Source organism: Melospiza melodia, chromosome 15 (genome assembly GCF_035770615.1).
Source record: "Melospiza melodia melodia isolate bMelMel2 chromosome 15, bMelMel2.pri, whole genome shotgun sequence".
Taxonomy (NCBI): Eukaryota; Metazoa; Chordata; class Aves; order Passeriformes; family Passerellidae; genus Melospiza; species Melospiza melodia.
Genome location: NC_086208.1, coordinates 10,899,315 through 10,918,623, shown reverse-complemented (window position 1 = coordinate 10,918,623; position 19,309 = coordinate 10,899,315). Strand labels below are relative to the sequence as shown.

At 41.5% G+C, this 19,309-nt stretch overlaps 1 protein-coding gene across 1 annotated transcript; it reads right to left on the bottom strand.

Annotated features, from left to right (window-relative positions):
- Positions 1–5,939: 5,939 nt before the first annotated feature.
- On the bottom strand, positions 5,940–18,625 carry GATM (glycine amidinotransferase). The gene is made up of 9 exons (XM_063169778.1): positions 18,540–18,625; positions 18,012–18,227; positions 13,645–13,840; positions 12,316–12,506; positions 10,910–11,047; positions 10,455–10,619; positions 8,712–8,775; positions 8,500–8,616; positions 5,940–6,979 (listed from the first exon to the last, which is right to left on the bottom strand). The coding sequence occupies exons 1-9, from the start codon at positions 18,606–18,608 to the stop codon at positions 6,867–6,869; spliced, it is 1,269 nt and encodes a 422-aa protein (XP_063025848.1). The 5' UTR covers positions 18,609–18,625; the 3' UTR covers positions 5,940–6,866.
- Positions 18,626–19,309: the final 684 nt, after the last annotated feature.

Sequence of the window (19,309 nt, the reverse complement as noted above, 5' to 3'; positions counted from 1 at the left end):
AGGTTTTTTTGGTTTTGAATTGGCCATTTCCTAATTTGAAACAGCAATCAAAGGAAACACTTTCCACATACGCAGCATAACATAAGATAAACTTTCCTATGGTTGCTGCAGAGAAGCAAACTCACAAGGTTTCCAGCTCCAACCTTTAGTGTAAAGCAGACATCTGTTTCGAGTTGTGTCAGATCACAGGAAGGAGAGCCCACAGCTTGGTTTACTCCAAACTAATTTAGGAAATCAGAACTCTCCCCATGGATGAGTCACGAGCTTCTTGGGCAATGACAGGCCAGACACATTTGTCTCTGCAGCTTGCTGGTTTCCCTGCACCAGGGGTGAGGGCTCTTTCCCCCATCTGGAGGTGACTTGCAGCTGGAGGATGCAGCCCCAACACCAAGCCTGTTTGTGCATCTGCAGTCCTGATGTCAAAGTCCACCAGGAAAGGAAATAAAGGATGAAAAAGAAAAGGGAAAGTGCAGAATGGCTCTAAAGATGGCTTTGAAGTAGAGCCCAGGAGCAGAGATCAGGAAGTGAGAGCTGTAATTGCAGCTGGGTATCAGTTTCCTTTTTTATTTTGGGATCACCCACAGCCTGCTGGAGTTTGTGCCTCAGAAAGCAGCAGGAGCAACACTCACCTCTGCAGGAGAACAGCAGCTGCTGGTAAATGGAGAGCCACAGAGACAAAACAGCTCTTTGCACTTCTAATGCAGAGGCAAACAGAAAGTACCTTGAACATGTCTGAAATTACTTTTACTACTTTTGGACCTGCAAGGAAAGCTAAAAACTGTTTCTTGTTTTGCTTCCTAAGGAAGTTGCACTGTATTGCTTGTGGGCTCTGCCTGAGTTCCTTGAAATGGGGCCAGATTCAAGTAAACTCAATAGAGAGGAAACATCAGGCTCACAAAAGTAGGTGGTCCAGCAGACCAGAGAGGTCCTGCAATATCCCCAGAGTGGAAGGCTCCAGGCTGAGCTCAGGCCATCAAGGGAAGGCACCAGTGTCACAGACAGGGGCATTTGACATCAGGCTGGGGCAGGTTTATCCCAAGCTGCCTCGAGCCTGGCAGTGCTGGCCAGTAGTGACACCCCAGCACTGCTCAGAGCTCACCAAAGTGCACCTTCAGCTGCTCATGGTGGGTGCAAACATAAATCTGGGACCTCAGGTCTGGCAGGCCTTGGCCCAGGCCCTGGAAAGGCTCCCCTTCATGGAAGCTGCCTCAAGCAGATGTGTCAGAACAGGTTCATAGACATCCTGCTGTCACTTCAATGCTATTAGCCAACATTAAACAAAGGTTTAATTTTTTTTCCTTCCCAAGATAAGACACAAGGCAGGGATCAGGGGTGCTGTGAGAAAACATGGACTCTTGGTATATTGAAATAAACCTGTTTGTTCCAGTTACAAAAGGCTGTGAGCTGAACTCTGGGGCCCAAGTTATCAGGGAAATGACAGCAGCTTGAAGACCATTGCAAAGGATTTAGGTTTTGGTATTTGCTAGGCATACCTTGAGTGCTTGACCATTATAAATCTTTTCTTGTTTAGGAAAGAAATCTCATTTTTCATGATATTGTGCTTATCTTTTAGCAGAAGCAGGAGCAGGGTATGATTATGCTGGTGTTTGCAGACAGCAGAGGTGCACTACAGCCTGTCTCTGAGCTTCTCAGTGAAGAAAATGAGCTACAATTGTGAAATCATTGCCTAACAATTGATAAGGACAACTGCTGCAATTCTCTCCCTGCCTCCCCTTGGCCAGCATCCCAATTACCACATTACTGGATATACAGAAAAGAGAATGGCAGTGTGGTTAAAGTACAAGCCACACACATAAAAGACAGAATTTATCTCCATGTCTAGTCTGGTTTCCTCTTTCACCTTTGGCCAAGTAATTCAGTCTTTGCCATAATTCTTTTGCCTCCTTTCATGACAATATTTACCATCTTTCTGACAGCCCTCGAGTTCTCCCAAGAAATGGGGCTTTGTAAATAGGGGAGAAACCCGTCCCATCAAATAAAGCCATGTCAGGTACCTTGTGCAAGGTGCTGCAGGAGACTCCTTTAGGAGGCCTTTGCTTTGCAGAGGAATGAGGTTTCTTCAAGCCTTGTTTCAAACCAAGACCATCATTCCCATTCTTTTCAAGGACTCCCCAGGGCACCATAACACCTTGCAGCATGAGCTGCCAGCTCTTGATGTCAGCAATCCCCAGAAAACTCCAGCCCACCACAAGACCAAAGAGATTTGGTTTCATACATTCTCGCCCTGAAATGGAGAGGGATGTATGCAATTTCTCAGTCTCCAAAATTTCTGACTCTTGAGAGCAGCAAGCCCACACCCTCTGTTGCCACTACCACACTGAAGGATGCAATGACCATTTTCTCCCATGAGAGAAAAGCTTGTGGTAAACCAAATACTTTTATGTTTTAAGTATTTATCTAAATACTGATGAAGTGTTAAGTAATGGTACTTTCAATGATATTTCAAAAACCCCAAATGTGTTATCACTTCCTATTCCACACAGATGCCCCTGCAGCTGTATTGCTCACTAGACAGCTGCAGGACAAAACCTCCCCAGTTCTGCATGAGCTGAGTAACAAATGCTGGGTCACTGAACTGCAGCTCCCCTGAGCACAGCTCAGTATTACAGCCAGATAGGGCCAAACTCTACCCAACAGCCCTATAAACATCACCCCTATAAACCCAGCAATTATTTCAGTGCCTTGCTGACTCAGAAGTAATATAAACAAAAGAGGAAACAGGAGAGGTTGTGTTTGGATTTAAATTTGCTGTTCAGAAGTGCAGCATAAATGATGTTCTACCAAGAAGGTATTAGGTATTTCAACCTGCAAAAGAAATAATGTGCAATTTGCAACCAATTCCTGCTTCTGTAGAAACTTAAATTGCATTTTGTCCCAATGAGTTGGAGTTCCTTAAGGGTAATGGGAATAGATTCTAGTTAATCTTAAATTCTAGTTCTTCCAAATACATTTTATATTTTAAGAGCAAGTGGTATTTTTTCATTAACTGAATTACTCTGACAGAACATGAACTCCCAAGACAGACCACACCCTGCACAGAAATCTCACCTGTATTGAGTCTCAATAAAATACTAGTATTTTGTCTTAATTTCCTGTAAAGAAGGAGGCATAACTGAACCCCAAGAAGTTATCTAAAAGAACAGGGAATGACCCTATAAATGTGGCTTTTGGGCCATAATTTAAAAATTAATTGCTATGTCAGAATATGTGGTGCTCAGCCCATGTGAGGGAGTATTAAAAAGGCAGCAGATGTCCTTATTGGGCCCTGATTTTATTTCTGACATGCTATGTAAGCCTGAAAAATCCAGCCAGCCCTTAAGGAAACATCTGAGTCCTACACTCAGAGCCATTATTTGCATGTGTATAGATATGTACTTTTTTGATACTGAGAAATAATACTTTATGTATCATCGCAAAAATTATAACTACAGCTGGGAAAAATCTTGAGGTGTTTTCAAGGACTTTGATCCAAACGTCATCAGAAACAAGATAAGTAAACAAATAATGGTTCTGAAACATCCCTTAGGATAGGCTGGAGGAGAGCTACTGGTGTCACAGCAGCACCCTCTAGTGCTGCTGTCGCTGAGCTTTGCCAGCCTTTCCTCGATAAAATTTGTCATTTGGGGTCAGGGTTAAACTTCTCTTGTCCTGGACACAGCTCACAATAAGGTCAGAATATCAACATCATCTAATGGACAAAATGAGGCATAGATGGCTGGGGAGACAAATCCACCATTCACTACAAATATTTTAAGAGAGAGCTTGCAATTTGCTGTGTTAACAGCACCTACAGCCCACTAACTCCCAAATTATGGAAATAAACACCAGTGCAAATGCAGAGGTTATTTTTTGGTTTTTCAGTGGAAAAGACTCCAAACAATGTAGAGACAGCCCAAAATTAACAATTGTCGGACTGCTGTGTTTTACACTGAAGCAGCAGAGAAGCCCCATGGAGCCTCTTTCCCTGGTGGGATGGGGAACTGGAAAGGTAAAAGTGTCAAAGCTCATGGGTTGAAATAAGCAGTTCAATGGTGAAGCAAAAGCTGTGCACACAAGAAGGCAAAACAAGGGATTTATTCACCAATTTCCATGAGCAGGCTGTTCAGGAGAGCAAGGCTCCATCAAACCTAGCAGCAGCTTGAGAAGACAAACACCATCACTCTGAACATCACCCTCTTCCTCCTTCTCCCCCCATGCTTTCTATGCTGAGATAGATATCCCAGATAGTCTGGGATATTCCTGGGGCCAGTTGGGATCAGCTGCCACAGCTCTGTCCCCTCCCAGCTCCTTGTGAGGAGCAGAAAAGGCCTTGGCCCTGTGAAAGCTCTGCTCAGCAATAACTACAACATCCCTGTGTCATCAACACTGTTTCCAGCACAAATCCACAACAAATCCCAAGACCAGGCTACTGTGAAGAAATTAGCTATGTCCCAGCCAAAACCAGCACACAGTCACAACAAATAGGTACATAAATGAGCTAAAATAGGTACATAAATGAGCTAGATACTCACCTGCCACAGTGGTGAACACAAAAAGATGAAGGCAAGATTAAGCACGTGAAACAGGGTGGGTGAAACACCGAACTTGAGGAGAAGAAGTTTAAGCATGACTTTACAGAAACAGTTAATGCTCTCCTGAAGTCATGGAGCAGCTGCAAGGCAGCCAAGGCACCAGTGCCCAGCACCCTTTCCCCAGCTCATTCCCTGCAGGGAAAGCCCAGGAGGAATTGGGTTGCCTTAAGAGCTACATAGACACACCCACCCAAACCTGCTAACAAGCCAGCCCTCATCCCATTACATGCCATTTCCAGAATATGCTTTTCTCCAAGGGCCTCACATGGGACAAGGCTACAATTTTAATCACACTGGGTTTGTCACTGCAGCATCCAATGCCCCAAAAAGATGAGGTGAACATCCAAAACTCCCTAAAAGTGAGTACTGGAATGTTAAGAGAGACAAGTCTGTTCCCAAACCAGTCAAGAGATCCATGGATAAGGTAAAAGCACTTGTATTACTGGCAGAAAGAAACCCAAACAACTTCAGAAACATAATGGTGGTGTTCAAGCTGAAAGACTTGCTACTGTGTGCACAATTTAAGATTATTTTTTAAAAATTAATAAGGGATAAACAAAAAAAAAAAAAAAAAAAAAGACAGGAAAAGGCTGAAATGTTTATTAAGCCAGAGCGTCACATATAACATGATACAAAAATATAGTCTCCTAAATCGTGGAGGCACCCAGGGTGCACATGTCTTATTAATCCACTTTTAGCCAGTTTCTGGTGGTTTCAGCCATAGCTGGTATGTTATGCCAAGCACAGACCCACAGACATTTTGGCACTGCAGCATGCAGAGCTGTGGGAGAGATGACCTGCTGTGTGTGCTGCTCTAATGCAGCTGCCCAGCTCCAGGGCTAATCATGGAAAACAAAGCTTGGTTAGAGCAAGACAAACAAATTTCCAAATTTCCATTGTCTATAAAGCCTTGATTTTAGAGAGAAAATAGGCACCATCTCTACCTCATTAAGTGCTGGCAGCTGCCTAATTATCTCTTTCCATATGTCAAAGCATTCTAGATTGTTGATATTTGACCTGTTTATCCCTACCCAACTCTAAAATATGGCCATGCAGCTTGTATGTGAGCATGTTCTGCCTGACATCTTTTCTGTCAGGGTACAATGTTGTAAAAGCAGATTCCTCCAGAGTGTAGCAAGAAATACCAGTGGTACTTTCCCCTAGCAGTCATACCTCTGTGAAAAACAGAAGTAGAAACATGGTATATGAATAATAGACTACAAAGTTTTTCTGCATTGTGCAAGTGTTTAAGATGTTACCAGTTTTACAGGGGGAAAAAAAAACTCCATGTGTATTTTGTACCCATCCAGATATTTCATACTTACAGATGAACAGAAGGGCAACACATTGAGAATGCAAAAAACTTTATTAGCATAAAAAGTACAAATTCAGAAATCAAAACTCAAATTCCTCCACGGCATCAGGCATGTTTGATACATATTTCTGTATCTGCTACAGCTGAAGGAAGTCTGGGTTGTAAAATGTCAGAAGCTTAAGGTTGGGGGGGAGTTATTGTTGGGTTTTTCTTTTATGTCTTTTTTTAAGTTATGTAAACAACTCAGAGTGAAACCTGTACAAGCAGATTATTAGCTATCATTTGTAAACTTAAAAGTTAAATAAAACCCAATTTCAGCAATACAAAAAGCAATATAAAAAATACTCAGGTGCATGCATCAGAAGAAAACGTAGAAGAACATGGCAAGTAAGTGAACATGTCTTAAAAGTTAGCTCATACTGAAGGTTCTCTGTAAATATCTGTATGGCTAGACATGAAAAACATGATAAAATTACTTGGTTCCCTAAGAGATCTATACAGTTGCATCTATTTCAACTTCATTAGACGTGAATATATTAGAAAGTTGAAGTGGTTAAAAGGAATAAGAAAAGTATACTCAAGTTTCACATTTCAAGCTGCCTATTTGATAAGGTAACTAGACAGAGGTAGATATCCAGTTTTAGTGGCCAAGCTACTCTAACAAGACCTTTTAGTTATCCTGTCAAGCTTTTACATTCAAAGCCAAGGTGAAAAGGCTTCACAGATGAAGGATGTCTTTCAAAAAGGCAGCCAGAAACCCTGTATTGCTGATGGAAGTCGTTTCAATCATCCTACTGAAAGCGAAGGGTATTTAAGAATAAAACATTACCCAGACCACGATGAGGACACCACTTACCAAGCACTAGAGCTCATGCAGTCATTTTAACAAGAGTGCCAGTGATTTGCTCATTTCCTATGCCTATTTCAGAAGCTGAACGTTGCTAGCTGTGGGCTCTCTCCTAGTCAAGGTAGGACTGCAGGGTGCCGCGGCGGCGGATGTCGCACGTCCAGCAGTGGAAGCCGCCTCCCAGAGAGTTGGCGTGGCGAATGTTCACTTTGATTGTAGAAATGCCTGCAGGAAACACGCAAGGCACACTTTAAAATTGGTTTGAATGTTCACTTTGATTGTAGAAATGCCTGCAGGAAACACGCAAGGCACACTTTAAAATTGGGTTATCGGCTTCACGTGGCAAGCTCTGATCAGAACGTTGGGTGATGCTCCATCAGATCACATGGCTAGATGTAAATGTGGAAGGTATTTGCTACTGGTTTGTTAGGAATTTGTTTTCCCAGATTCTAGGCAGAGAACAAACTAGGAACACAGCTGGCTTGTCTGTTCTGGTGATACCCTCAGGATTACACAGGGCCTGCAGCACAGTCAGTGTCTGATGTGTTATAATGTGCCAGTACTAAAAAGATAAATTTAAGTTTTGCAGTATGTGAAGAATTGGCTGAAATTCTGCTACAATATATGATCAGGACACATTTTCATCAATATGTGCAAGCATTTGTGATTCAGACACTGAATGTTCTCTTTTAAGTGCTTCTCAAGAAAAGAAGTATCCAAGGTAGATAGCTCTGACTCCCTTTTTCTCTGAAAGGGAAAAGAGGCTCTTACTACCCAGGTTAAGCTTCCTACTTGTTCTTTTCAGCTCTGAGGGATGTTTCAGCTGTGGCTCAGCTAATAGAAAGTCCCAACAGAAGGATCAGAAAATTTCTCTGCTACAGAGTTTGCCTTTTTTGCTTCTCAGCACTTTCAGGAGCTCAGGAGCAGCTCAGTAGAATCTGCCTCCCAGGTCAGCAATACTTTTGCTCCCAGTAGACCCATCTCAGTCCTTCAAACTTTCTGACTACCAGAGCAGTCAGAACTTTGAACTGTCAGAATATTTAGAACTTACATAGACTGTGAAGTTCAAGGGTGAAAGATAAGTCATTATTAGCATTAATAGCCTCATTCTTTAAGTACTTTCAAGTATTTTTAAATCCTCAACCCTTTGCTCATGCAATAAAACAACCTAAGACTGAGCAGCTGTGCATAATAAGACTTCCATATTTTATGTTCAAATACAGTTCTCCTGTCACTGCATATCTGAAGGAATTCCATGCTATCATGAAGTTACATCTCACAGGACTGAGATTCTCCTTAAATGAGCAGAAATACCTGGGTTAATAAATCTCAATTTGACATTTAAAGTACAATGAGTTTGCAACTAGAAAAATCTGAAAGAATTTTGGCAGTGATGGATTCCCAGCTCTATATCATTCAGCAATAGGTGCACTCAACCTCTGCAAGACAGATGTTGACCTCACACTGGACTGTTTACATTTAAAAAGCTCATTCAAAGAAATCCTAGCAATAACTTTAGTTCTTACTCATACCTTTATGTGCTGCAAGCTGCAGGGGGAAAAAGAAGACCATATTTCTACGACTGCAGTATTCAGGAGAAAAATCACTGAATTGTTCTTACTTGCTAATCCAGCTGTTTGAGTACTTTTTCCAGTGCTGTCTGCTTTGAGTGAAACCTCCATTTGCCCTGGCTGGTAGCACAATAATTTTCTTGTTAGTGTATGTAGAAGTGTGTTAGGACATACCCAGATTTTCAAACATCTTCTGAATCGATGTCTCATTGGCGTCCACCATCACACGTTTCTCATCCAGCATTAGGACATTCATGGAGAGCCACTTAGAAGACATCCACAGAGGGTGATCTAAAACAGGAGAATAAACCTTGTACCAGTGCTACTCCTTACTAATACCCTTAAGAGTACTCTTGGAATCCTTGGGAAAGGAAAGGTGACTGTACCATCTGGGATGAGTGGCACTGGAGGTTGAATCACAGTCCAGCCAGCTTTCTTGAAGAGCTCAATCTGGAAGAGCAATTTAAATATATTCTCAAGAGGGTTCTTAGAGTATCATATTGTGTATCCTCCAAGCTATGCCAGATTTTCCCAGAGTACTCCAATATGCAGGACATCCCCTGCCCTCAGTTCACTATTCTGGCCCTCATTCAAGCTTCATCTACAAACCCAGCTTTCATACAAGCATTTTTAAAAGTCTTTTTAGATTTTGCATACCAATAGCATTTATTTCTACTGGTTTTTTATATGCTAGATATGTTAAAGACAAAAGATAGCATTTACAGTTTGGAGCTTGTTAAGTGGAAACATTGGTCATATTCAAACATATTCAACTTTTTTTTTGGTGTTATTTCTTCCCATATGATTATAAAAGCCATTAATATGAGTTACACTGCTGTTTCTAAAAACAAACCCATCAAAAATAACACAAAATTACCTTTCCTTCACACTTTATAAGAAAAATAATTACGCAGTTCATTTAACAAAGAGAACAATGTAAGGGCGTCCCAAGGAACAATTTATGTCTCCAAGATTTACACAATTAAGTTAAAATTAAGAGAAGGATAATTTGGCCAAGGAGAACACTTTTCATCTTCACTGTCAGAATAGTTGGCAGAGTATTGGCGAGTGCTCCCGCGTTACCACGAGGTGGAGCCCCAGTCCCGAACCCTCAATAACCAGCCCGGCCTGCCAGGATTTTAGAGAAAAGCTCCTTTTCATCAGCACCATTCAAGAAAAAACCCCTTTCATCGGCACCATTCACACACCCCCACCGCTCCCCGGTCACCCAGAACGGCCAAACCAGTTTCTGTGAAAGCAAGCTGCATTTATCTTTTCTATGGACACAGACAGCAGTTTTCCCTGAAAAAAGTCCCAGAACATGGGTTTAATACAAGGAGACCAAGAAGAACATCCTGTTGCAAGTGACACTATGAAAAACTGTGGAAGGGAAAAGGGGAGGAAAAAATAAGATTGTTTTTAAAATTATATTCTCAGAATGGATGCTGAAGAGGCGGCAATTCAGTGAGATCGCTGGCATTGAAAGCACTTGCTGAGAAGAGGCCAATGCTGCTTTCAGGAGCTCTGTACAGGCTCCACAGTGGCAGCACCCAGCTCTGTGTCTGACTCAGGTCAGCTCAGCCATTCCCTGTGCTTGAACAGCTTCTGAAACCACAGGGATCCTCAAAAATCCTCAAGCACTGCAAGGCAGTGACACAACTGTAACAGAGATGAGCTCTCTCTCTGGAAAGTTTTCTGATCTCATTGTGCTGCTCAGCAATATCAGCTTTTTCTCAGTGTAGTAGCAGGTTTTATACATCTCTCCTCTTCCCTACCCTTCAGAAGGTATTCAGAGCTGAATGCCTGAGCAACTACCAGCTTCCTGCCATCGGTTCAATTAATAGAAAATAGAAAATAGAAAATAAAAGGGAGATTTCTCATCTGAGCAGCAGAAGCCCTTCAATTTCTCTTAGGATACAATTAAAATATTTAAGCAGTGGAAGTGTTCAGAGAAATAGTATATCCCAGGTGCTTGCTTTGATACACCATTAAAAATTAGATTACTTCCATCATTTTTAACCGTGGGAGCAGCACCCAGTGGAATGTGTGGATCAGTAATTAGCCAACAGGGAATGAACCCAGTTGAGGGGTTTTAAACACACAACATTTTCCCCTCCTTGTACACTCACCTGATGGCAGGGACGGTCTGGGTTAGAGAGCACAAGACCAGGCCCAATGATGTTAAAAGTGGCATCAATGTGCATAGGGTTGGGATCCTTAAAGGATATTATGTGCACTCTGTAGTCTGGTGCAAGGTGTCTCCTCATCCATTCAATACCCATGTAGTTTGTAACCTGAAAAACAGGACAAATTAAGCCTTACTAGGCTAGAATATAAACTGCATCCAAGTTTACTTTGTCCAAGGTTTTATTTAATTAAATATTTAAAGCAAATTTAATAGAGAATTTTGTGCCTTCAGCTAACCCCTTACCTGGAAGGCAGTCTTATCCTGTAGATCAAACATCCTATGAAGAGCAATTTCTTTTGCCAACTTTCTTACTTTAGCACTGCTCAGGAATTTTAAAAGACAAAGCACCAGTCTCTAAGAGAGATACCAAAACTGTTGAAAGAAATCTTTGTTTACCTGGCTCCTTTGTACAAAGATATCTCTTCCAGCTCTAATGAAGTCAGCAGCATCAAAGCATGGCTCAAATTCAGTAGTTACAAATTTTCCCTGAGCAGCCAGTTTATGCCTGTCTTCAACAGAGTGGATTGGATAATTCTAGTTGTAGAGAAGAGAACAAGTTATTGTTGGTTGGAGATGTTAAAAGAAAGTTCTCAAATAATTTGCTAGTGGGGAATAATTTGAAATTAGGAAAATGTGTTAATATTGATAGCTAGTGTGTTCCTTGGAGGTGGTTTTGGTTACTTCTTATTAGAATAGAAAAGAAAATCTAAATGTGGACGTAAAAGTGAAAGGCTTTAAGCACATTCAAGAATAGGTCATGAGATAAGAGACAAGAGTTATATCAAGAAATTAATTGGTCTTCAGAACCAGATCAAAAGTATTCATTACCAGTGGAGTTTAATACCAGTCCAACAAATCACTGCACACTGACAGAAATACTGGACTGGAAGCTATTTCTAATAGATGTGGACTCCTTACTTTTCCGCATTTTGGAATGGAGAAGAACTTTAAGCTAGAAGATGGATCTATATTATTACAAATAATTTGAAAATTAAACAAGGCAATTCAGAACAAGTGAGATGTAAAAATCCAGCACAAATGAAAATACCACATAAATAATTACAGGCTCTACAAGTTTTCTGATACTGAAGGTGACTCTATGGTAATTTTGTCAAACAAACTCTCCTTTATATCATTGATGACACTGTTCCTAGAAAGTTGCAATCATTTCACAGTTAGTTCACTGCATTTGTTGCAAATGCTGTCACCAAGGTTCTCATGCATTTAGGGGCTTATAGAAAACTACCAAAATTGTCCAAGTCAAAATTATTAGGAAAAACTTTAAAAACTATTCACTAAAATATTTGGAAGGTAAATACAGTTTAAATCCTTCACTACTTATTTTATGTAACTTTCAAAATACCAATCATCATGCAAAATAAAGATTATGAGTTGGGTTTTTTACTGTGACAAAATATATATTACTTTCCACTTTCCCAATGCACCCAGGACATATGGACATTCTCAGGGAATTCTCTTTATTCTTGAAAGTAATCTCTGTGATGTTTTTCTAGCATTCCTTCCTCTTTAGTAATGCTCAGTTACAGCCAGTAACCAAAACAATTCAAAGCAGAGGAATTTAATAGACACAACTTCCTGATCCTCGTTCTCTAACTGCACACACTGAGTTTCAGCTGGAAGGGCTGCAGCATGTTTGCATACAGTAGGAGAAAAACGAGTCTTCAGAGTTGTTTTGTGCCATTCCCCCTCACAGCTTTGTGAATCCTAAATGTCACATTGAAACTATCAACAAAATTCTGTATAATGAGAACTGAAGTTCTGAAGGAAAATTAGACCAGTACCTGATCATAGAGTTCATCTGCCATGGTGGGTTTGGGGGCAGTTGTCCACTTAGCACCACTGTTGAAATAATCTTTGATTAGTCGTCTGTAGGCCCTGTACTCAAAGAACCGAGCACGCCAGGCCATAGGTGCTTCAATAATTTCATTTCCCACCACTAGCAGGATGTCTCTTGGCATGGCACCGTACATACCTGAAAGGAAAGTGGCCATTAATGAGACAATTCTCAGCTCTTTCTGCTCAGGCACTTCTTCCTTTCTTTTTACCATTATTTCTATTCAAAATAATAGCAAAAATAATTCTAAGCAATGTGAGAAAGCCAGCACATAATGTCAGGTCCTTAAATCTTCAGTAATTTTTCAAAGTAATATTTTTCATTCAAAATACATGGAACTTTTGCTACAAAGCCCCACTCATAACAGATTCACAGCTAGATGAAAGCCATCCACCATCAAGCCTCCACTTCATAATTTGGCTAATGAAAATTAACTAGACCAAGGCTTATGCATTACCCAGATGACTTTAAAAAGTGATGATGGGCAGCAAATCTACCAAGTGAACAGCATTTCTTTATATACTATCCTTTTAAAATAGCACAGAGGAGGAATTTGATGGAACACAGCACTAGTGCAGAAAGCAGTCCCATTAGACTTTTCCTTAACATTATCTGTTCCTCAATGAATTTGAATTCCACTAGAAAAAATTAAAAATATATTTTACATGAAAGAAGCCTGAGGACTAGACTTGATGCAAAGCTGGGAGAGCCGGTGTGCTCTCACTGCAGATAACCACAGGTGGAGGAATGTGTGTAGGTAAAGGGACATTCACATTTCCCTGTCACTAGTGAGGAACTTCCTGGTAAAGCGTTGCCTCCAACTGTTTTGTTTTCCATAGTTTAAGATGGATCCAACTCCAGGATCCATCAAGAGCTATCAAGAGGGTCAGAGGGGCTTTGAGCACTGGGCTTTCATGGAGGGGACAAAGCAGAAACATTCTACAGCTACTTTGAGGGCCATGACAGATTAGCACTTCTTGGCAGTGGCAGTGACAACACAGAGAGGGAACCTGGCAAGAGGTGCTGGTGTGGGAAGTTCAGGCTGGGTGTCAGGCAAAGGTCTTCCACCAGGAAATTCACCCAGCACTGAAACCAGTCACCAAATCAGGTGGCAAATCTCCATCCCTGGAGATCTTCCAAGTCAGCTACAGAAAACAGTCACTGACCTCACTTAATGCTGGTGATAACCCTAGCTGGAAAGTAGGCTAGATGACATCCAAAATACCTCAGACAAGAGTTAAACAGAAAAGACCTTCAATAATGGAAAAACATTTACCTGTAGACTCAAAATCAGGTGTTTTATACTTCACAGACCAGTCAATTGGATCAGGCCTCTTGACAATAACACCTTCTCCCTTCAAAATATTGCACATCTCTTCAATTTCAGCAATAGCTTTTTTTAAATGGTCTTTGGGGAAACCCTGGCCTCCAAATTTCTGGTAAAATCCCCAATATTTTTCATACGTGTTTGCCTAGAACAAAAGGACATGAAGTGACAAAGAATAAGCACCAGTTATTTTGGAGTGAAATAGACACATAAGATGCAATTGTTAAAGTTTCTTGTTCTTGATCCTGATATGTTGGAGTGTGCATTTTATCTGTTCCTGCAATATTTTGACTACATTACACTTCAGTGAGTATTGAGTGGCCAGTGTTGCCAAGTGGCCATTTGGTCCCTATTACAGAGCAGTTTTGCAAACACACCAAATATGGCAAACACTGTAGACTCTGCTATTTAATAAGGCTATCAGACATGGTTTTTAATTAAAACAACCTTGAGCTCATCTGCAAAATGTACACATCTGTAGTCACCTTCTTACCACCTCACAATGGTGACACCAGAAATTCTAAAGCTATCCCAAGTACAGGGAACATGCTTTATTTGCCAGAAGGGGCCATACTCCAGGTGCAGCAGCCGTCTAGAAAAGGCAAAAGATCCTAAATTCACCAGCCAGGGTTGGATTAAAGCATGTTTAACATTTACAGACCTAAATCCTCTGCTGAAATGCTGTGATAGCCTTCTTAAATTAAAAACAAAATCAAAATAACGTCCCAGTTCTCACGGGTAAGTAAAACTAGACATATAATCAAAACAAATGATGCTGCTTCAGTTTGATGTGTCTGATGTTCCTCTGTCATATCAGAGTTAGCTGAGATGCAAGTGCACATGGAGCCCTTCTGGAATGACAGCGAGCTGGAGGGACAGCAAGGGGACGCAGAAGAACCTGCCCTTCCAAACATGAGCTGTCTCCTGACACTGCAGTCCTGACCACCTCCTAGAACACAATGCTCCCCAAAATCAGAGTGATGGTGCTCCTTTGTGCTAGCACTGCCCCTGAGCAGGCAAGGCCATCCATCTCAAGGCATCCCTGATCCCCTTAAACAACCCAGGCTGTTCCCTCTGCTGCTTCTGGAGATTTGCCTCATGCTATAGAGGTAAGAGAGAAGAAAGAAAGTTCAGCCTTAGCATTTACTCAGAGAGCCTCAGCATGGCCATCCTGCTCCTCCAGTACTGAAGCTTCTTCCCATCCTTCCTGAGGGAATTTGTTCTTTTTCTGTGAGTGAGGGCTTGGGTAATTTGAGCACCTCAAGCTTGCCAGCTGGTCAGAAGTCACATGCAGATCACATGAAGTGCTCAGCATTCCTATGGAGACATGTTCTGCTAATGAGATAAATTCTTCCTGTGGATTGAAGCTGGTTATTTTCAGAGCCAGCCATGGTGTATGTGAATATCATCAATCCCTAAGAGGTGCAGCTCCTCTCTGCTTTTTTCAGACCTGAGGAACCACATTTGTGTTGCACTAATGGATGGTGTAATCTTAAAGTTAGAACAGAATAAAGGTTAGCACTGTAACACTGCTCATATTCCCTGCCTTCCAAATAACTGGGAAAAGGGTAAATGGCTGGGACATGTATTTCACAGCAAATCAGGGTTGACATTTCAGGCCCCTTTGGCCATAGACATACAAGTCAGTTCAGAATGTTCAAAAATGGCCATGGATAGGATGCAGAAAAGACAACATTTAAAACAAACTGTTTCTTTTCAGAAATAGAATTTTAGGAAAGATTGTCCTTAAGAAACAGCATGATTGTTCCCTATCGTTGCTATTTACTTTAAACATTTGTCATGGAAAATAATTAACATTATCAAGATATACCATTAACCTAGTAAAGACAGTTAATAAATTTAGGATATTAAAACTTAAATTCAGATAAAAATTCTTATTGCCTTATTCAGTAGTAAACACATGTATACACTCTCATCTTCTTATTCAAGGTATAAGGATCTGTGTTAATAATATTCGTCACCCAAAATGCATTATTATTCACAAAATGTACTGAAAAGCATTGCAGAATACAAAGCTATAAAGTTCAACTGCTTGATTCAACTGCTTCAGAATACATCTCAGTTGTGGGATTTTTCATTGCAGTGCTGATTTAAACAGGACATCTTCCTATTTAATGTTAAGATTTTTCAAGTTTTCAAATGTTGTATTTACCTATTTATCTACATAGCCTGTTTCAAGCTCTGAAAAGGATATACAATAAAGTGTCAGCTCATTAATATTCATCAGAGGTGCAGGGCTCCTTATTCAATTCCTTCCTTCCTTCTTCTTATGCCAAGCACATCATTCCCACATCACAGAAAAAACACTTGAATATACCAAACCCTTGTCTCAAAGCAGAAAAGAGTGCTGAATGCAGCCATACTTGCTGCATTTAAATATTTAGCAAATAAACACACATACAGTCTTAAAACACAATCTCAATACAAGTATTTACCACACTGCTATAATTTGAGATACGTTTTTTGAAGTGTCTCAGGTCCAAAGCTTTGAATTTTCCTTATAAATTAGAATTCATCTGTTTTAAACTGCATTTTTCATAAGCAGTGCCCCTCATGCACTCAGCAGACAGCCCATGATACCATCAGCTCTGGTTTTGCTGCTCACAGGGGCAGGAGCAGGACACACCTCACCTCTTGGCCACATGGAGATCTAAACAATCATGTATCTATTAATTAATAATAATAATAATGTCAAGGTAGGACTGGAATACTGCTTGGATTATTCAGCAACACCCTCCCAGTGTTATTGTTGCAGTTTCTACAGCAATATTTAAGACAAAAGCAGAGAAAATTAGAGAAAACCACATCTCAAATTGGCTCTGTTTCCATTACTTGTTGTGGACTTGGCAATTGACATAAAGCAAATTTAAACCTTGCTTTAACTCTAAGTCATAGGTATTTGAATTGCAGAGGTAATCCTATCCTTTGGCATTCCTCACTGAGCTTTTGCTATCACATGTTAAAGAAAGTGAAGTTCTGACCTATTGTGACCAGTTATGGCTTTATAGCAGCAAAACCTGTATAGCATGTGGCACTTCAGCAAGTTAGACACTTGAAATATTTTTTCTGGTGCTAAAGCAAGCCCTTGACCACTGCTTAGAAACTGAATTTTGCCTCATTTAATATCACAATGTAAAATGTTAGACATTTTTTTCCTTACTCTTTCTGTACATTCATTATGTTAGTCCTACATAAATGCACTTGTATATTAGAAATGCTAACCCTCATTCATCTCCTTCTCTGAACCTGCTAGGATATCTATGGAGTCTGAAAAACATAACACAGATTATAATATATACATATATATATATAGGGTTAAGGGAAGAGAAGTCTTCTATACAAGTAGATCCCAAACTTTCCCTAAACAACCACTTGCAGCACTTTAAACTTATTTTTAGTATCTTTGTTTGCCATTCTTTCAATGTCAGATAAAAATTCTTTTTTTTTTTTTTTAACTGAGTCAACTTTGTCAGGTTATCCTTTAAATTTTCACTTGGGTAGAAGCCATGTGCCAGCTCATTTTGCTGTGATAGCCATGGATTACCTTCTGCCCTGCAGGCAGTGCTGCACTGTAACAATGAGATTCCAAAACATGCCCACAAATGCAGGTAACACACACACTCGGCAACTTTAAAGTCCAAGTATAGAACACAAAAATCTGGAGCAAGCCCATTATTTCAGTATTACTGTTTTAAATGCAAGATTCCAGAGAACAAAGAATCATGGATTTATTTAGGTATTTAGGTTGCTGATGCAGTTTTAGGCACAGAAAAGTCCTGAAAGAATAGTGGACTGTGTATTTCCACAAATTATTTACTGTAGCACACAGGAGTTTCAGTAAACTACTTCAGAGCTGTCTGACACAATAGCCCTGTTGGTCTACAGCTACAGAACTCAGTCTTACTCAGACTATTGAGTAGAAAACAACGCTTTTTTTTCAATTGTAACCCTACTTAGCTTCAAGCCAAATTGAAATGTCATCAGTGTAACCGTCTCAGAAGTTTGTGTGCGTACTTTGGTAACATCAGGGCTATATCACACATATTAGAGGTTGTCTCTGCTTGTGACTTCTGTTAAAACAGGTAATTCAGTTGAAAGTCCAAAGAAAAAAGCACATCCCTCACCAACACGGCTATGCTGTAAAGTTTCACAAATGTAAAAAACTACCTTGAAAGAAGAACCCCCAAGAGTAAGCACCACACCTTAGGCATTGTAAAGCTTAAGTAAATTTTAGGTATAAATTCTAGGTATAAATTCTATAAATTTTCTATTTCAGGTTAGTTTTTGTTGTTTACCTTAACCTCCACAGAAAAAGGGGGGACACAAGCATTTTCAGCCCTTCCCACGATGACCTCTTCCAGCGGGTCCCATTCATTGTAGGAACAAACAAGGCAGTCCTTGGGCACAGGGCTGGCAGCCTTGTCGTCGGCAGCACAGGTGTTCTGCGAGGCCGCCGCTGCCTGGGTGCTCTGGAAAGTTCGCTGCACCCATCCTGTAAAGGCTCCTCGAAGCTTGAAATAAAAATAAGAACGAAAATTATGCTTCCCTTACAAAAGACAGAAAGCTCTGGCTCAGCCCACAAATGCCTTAACGCTACAATCCCACAGCAATGTATTTGGATTATTAACAGAAACACGGCTGGTTACAGCCATTCTAATTTATTCACAGCCTAGCAGATGCTTAAAGGAAATTCTGCCTTTAGATACGCTGAGTTGAGAAGGGTAAGGAGATCAGAACGCGGCGGACTGGGGTGGGAGGATGCTGGGCGAGCCTCAGCCTCCCGTCCCGGAGCATCCCCGGCCCCGGCTCCGCGCGGCACCGACCCTGGAGCCGATGTAATGCGCTGCCTCGGCGCCCCGGCTGCCCCCGCGCAGGCACCGCACTCGCAGCATCGCCGCTGGCCCGACACGACGGCACGGCACCGCCCGGCCCCGCTTTATGCGCGCCCTGCCCGGCACGGCACGGCACGGCACGGCCCGCCCCGAGCGGGGGCAGCGCCCGCAGAGCCGGGCGGGGCCGGATCGGCTGCCCCGCTCCCGGCCCGGCTCCCCCGGCTCTGCTCCCCCGCTCCCGGCCCGGCCCTCCCGGCTCTGCCCGGCTTGGCACGGCTCCCCCGCTCCCGGCCCGGCTCCCCCGGCTCGGCTCGGCTCGGCTCTCCCGGCTCGGCTCCCCCGCTCCCGGCCCGGAGCTGACCGACGGCTTCTCCCAACGCACCTGGATTTCTTTTCCACGCCGGGCTCTTCAGCAGCAGCCTGGCTTGGCGAAAGTCACGTTTTAAAAAATGTTTCTCTAAAATGTGTACTGAAGTGCATCGTATGGTTACTTCTAGTCATCAAGCGCACATATTCTTCATTAAGCCTGTAGTGGACAAATTCAATTTTAGCAAAAATTCCAATATTTCATAGGTTAAGAATTCAGATCTTTATACTACGACCTGAAGAGTTTTTGATTCACCCAAAAAATATTTGAATTCTTTAATTACTGAAGGGGTGTTTCAAGAATACCCCAAACAATTTCAAATTCTGGCTTCTCAAAATCCATATTGTGATATGATGAAAAGCCATCCTAAAATTAAAACCTAAACTGCTTAGCT